At 36.0% G+C, this 2,803-nt stretch overlaps 1 protein-coding gene across 1 annotated transcript; it reads right to left on the bottom strand.

Annotated features, from left to right (window-relative positions):
* Positions 1-1,447: 1,447 nt before the first annotated feature.
* LOC113328742 (putative homeobox-leucine zipper protein ATHB-51) lies at positions 1,448-2,500 on the bottom strand. Its single transcript, XM_026575757.1, has 3 exons — positions 2,338-2,500; positions 1,831-2,180; positions 1,448-1,765 (listed from the first exon to the last, which is right to left on the bottom strand). Exons 1-3 carry the CDS (start codon positions 2,498-2,500, stop codon positions 1,448-1,450), a joined length of 831 nt encoding a protein of 276 aa, XP_026431542.1.
* Between the last annotated feature and the right edge of the window lie 303 nt (positions 2,501-2,803).

The raw sequence follows: 2,803 nt of genomic DNA on the forward strand, positions 1-2,803 counted from the left end.
CTACTAATCGGTAAATAACTATTATGGAAGAGTTTGTTACAAAAAACCTAGGGGAAATTATCTAAATTCTAATTCCATTATCAATTGCTCTTTAAGTACTTGTGTATCTACCAAAACATGCTAATCAGATCATGCAGTTTATAGTGGACATTAGGTGAAATTAAATTGACGCAAAAGATAGCATAAAATGCTTCCTAACTCGACCCAGCGAAAAGCCTAGTGGATGTGTAAATCAGTCACGCAACATATTCTCCCACTAATTTAATCCGATGGACTAGTCCCTCGTCGGCCATTTTTTTGACGACTGCAGGTTATTACGATCAAATCCATAAAAAAAAAATTTAGAAAGACCAGTTGATAAAGTTATGGAATTTGGCTGTGTTGCATCAACACTTCCCACAGTACAATATCATTGATGTGTCCAACCCGTTGTGGAGGTTAATGAAAATTAAAGATAAGTTGATTGAAGATACAGCTGGCAGTGATTGGTGGAGATGGAGAACAAGAAGTGATGCCAACTTTAGGTTTTTCTTTGTTTGTTTAGTTGTTGGGCAGATTTATTATTGGGTGCAAATAAAATGTCACAACAGGTAGTACTTAGGACTTATGAAAGTATATATGGGCGGTGGTACTTAGGATAATTAATGTGGGAGAGAAATAGGGAAAATAGGAATCGGAAATAGGAAAAACCTTCTTTTACGAGCATTTTTTGGTAGTTAGGCAAAAATTTAACTTAATTTCAAGGGTACTTTAGACACTTTATGCCGATTAGTTAGGTTTGTAGGAAAAATCAATTTTAAAAGAGTACTCTTTTAAAACTATAGTTAACATTTAACGCAGATTTTAGAAAGTTGCTCCTTAATAATTTGGGGGTCTTGTTAACTTGTATACCCGTATACATGTTAAGGTTCATTAAAACAACTATTTTTTGCATTGAAAATAAAATTTGTTTGTTTTATTGCATTGAATACAATAATTCTTTACATTGGGAAAAAGATTTGTTGTTTTTCATGTAAGAAAAACCAATTTCTAGTAGAATAAGACAAAAAAACACAATTTGCAATGAAATAAAATAACTCTTTATTAAACCTTAACATGTATACGGGTATACAAGTTAACAAAAGCCATAATTTGAAATCCCTCCTCTTAATCTTTCTCTCCACGGAACTATTCTTTTTCCCTGTAATGAAAATGACTCAAAAATCAATGTAGCTAGGTTTGAGAAGAAAAAAAAAACCTTTTCACTAGTTAATATCAATAAATTTATAGGGGACAACTTAAGAGGAGATTTCACAGCAACGAAAGCTCAGGGTGTGACCCTGCAATTTACCACTAGTTTTCGCAGCAAATCATAAAATTTACCTAGGTAAATACAGAGCAATCCAATTCTATGAAAGTAATTTTGAACAATTATGAGGGAGGACAATTACCAAGACAATTGTCCCCACTAATCTTCATGTAGCTCCATCCCAGCTGCTGGTGCTAAGGTAAGCCAGCCCCTGGTCCCCCCAGTGGCATCATCACTGAGAAAATAACTATTGCGCCCTGAAATCTGTGTGTTTGAGTTACTGGTTCGTCTTTGCTCTACATCATTTGAGCATTGAACAGCAGAAGAAGTCCGTATACTCCCATTATCATCAACGTTACTCTCAGCTTGCACTTGCGACCCATGTTCCATGTATCCTATAGAAGCTTTCATTGACTGGCGACCGTCAAGCTTCTCTTTCAATTCCAGAACCTTAGTGTATGTACAAATCGTAATACCCTGTCAGGAGTCATATATGCATGCACATAAGTTTCATGTTCATAATTGTAACTATTACTACTGACCTCTTGTTGAAGATGTTGCTTCTCCCTGGAGACGACTTCGTAATCTTGCTGAAGTACATTGTACAGTCGTTCGAGTTGTTTTCCTTTCAGCCTAGCACGTCGATTTTGAAACCATGTCGCGACTTGACGAGGATGAAGTCCTAGTTCCTTAGAAAGCTTCATTTTCCTTTCCGGATCCAACTTCACTCTATTCTTTCTTAGCTCGGTAAATCTACCAGTTGACTGCTGCTCCTCCAGCTTTATTTCATCCCGGAAACTCCTTTCCAATGCATCTACTTGTTCACTCGTCAACATCGTCTTCTTTCTTGTCATATTCACTTGGTGATCAATGATGTTTGCTGCATGAACTCCTACACCATTTTGAGCCTCGTGATCATTCACAAAACTAAAGCATATATAGTTTCATCATCTGTGCAAGCTAATTATCATATGTACGAAGTGAAAACTTAATTATATAAAAAAAAAAACATATACGAAAAGAAAAACTGTAGTATATCATATATAAACCTGGAAATGGGTGACTAGCAAAGTAGTCATAGGGGTAGTGATGGCCACCACTAACAAAGTTTTGTTGTTGTTCGCCACCTCCTGCTGATGTTGTATCAACTATTGAAAATGGAATCTGGAGATCATTAACCTCATCGTCAGTGGAGTATACATATTTGGCCATCAGATAATTCAAATTCGGTCGGGCCGTGTAATGCCTAATTAAAACCTAGTTATATAAAGTAATTATAACCAAAACTAGGAACCAGCTATTAACTACTAATTTTAGTGCATGAGAGAGAAATCCTGGGTTCGGTATGCATTAATTTGCTTGCCTAAGGCATACTACTGTATTACTTTTTATAGATAGAAGTTTATGCGTGTATTGAGTGATCTTTTCCATATAGAGAAAGAGATATATCGAGGAGAGATTCATTAATGCATGCAAAGAAAGCGACGGTACAACTGTACACATAACATGCAGTCT

This window comes from Papaver somniferum, unplaced genomic scaffold (assembly GCF_003573695.1).
Source record: "Papaver somniferum cultivar HN1 unplaced genomic scaffold, ASM357369v1 unplaced-scaffold_114, whole genome shotgun sequence".
NCBI classification, from domain to species: domain Eukaryota; kingdom Viridiplantae; phylum Streptophyta; class Magnoliopsida; order Ranunculales; family Papaveraceae; genus Papaver; species Papaver somniferum.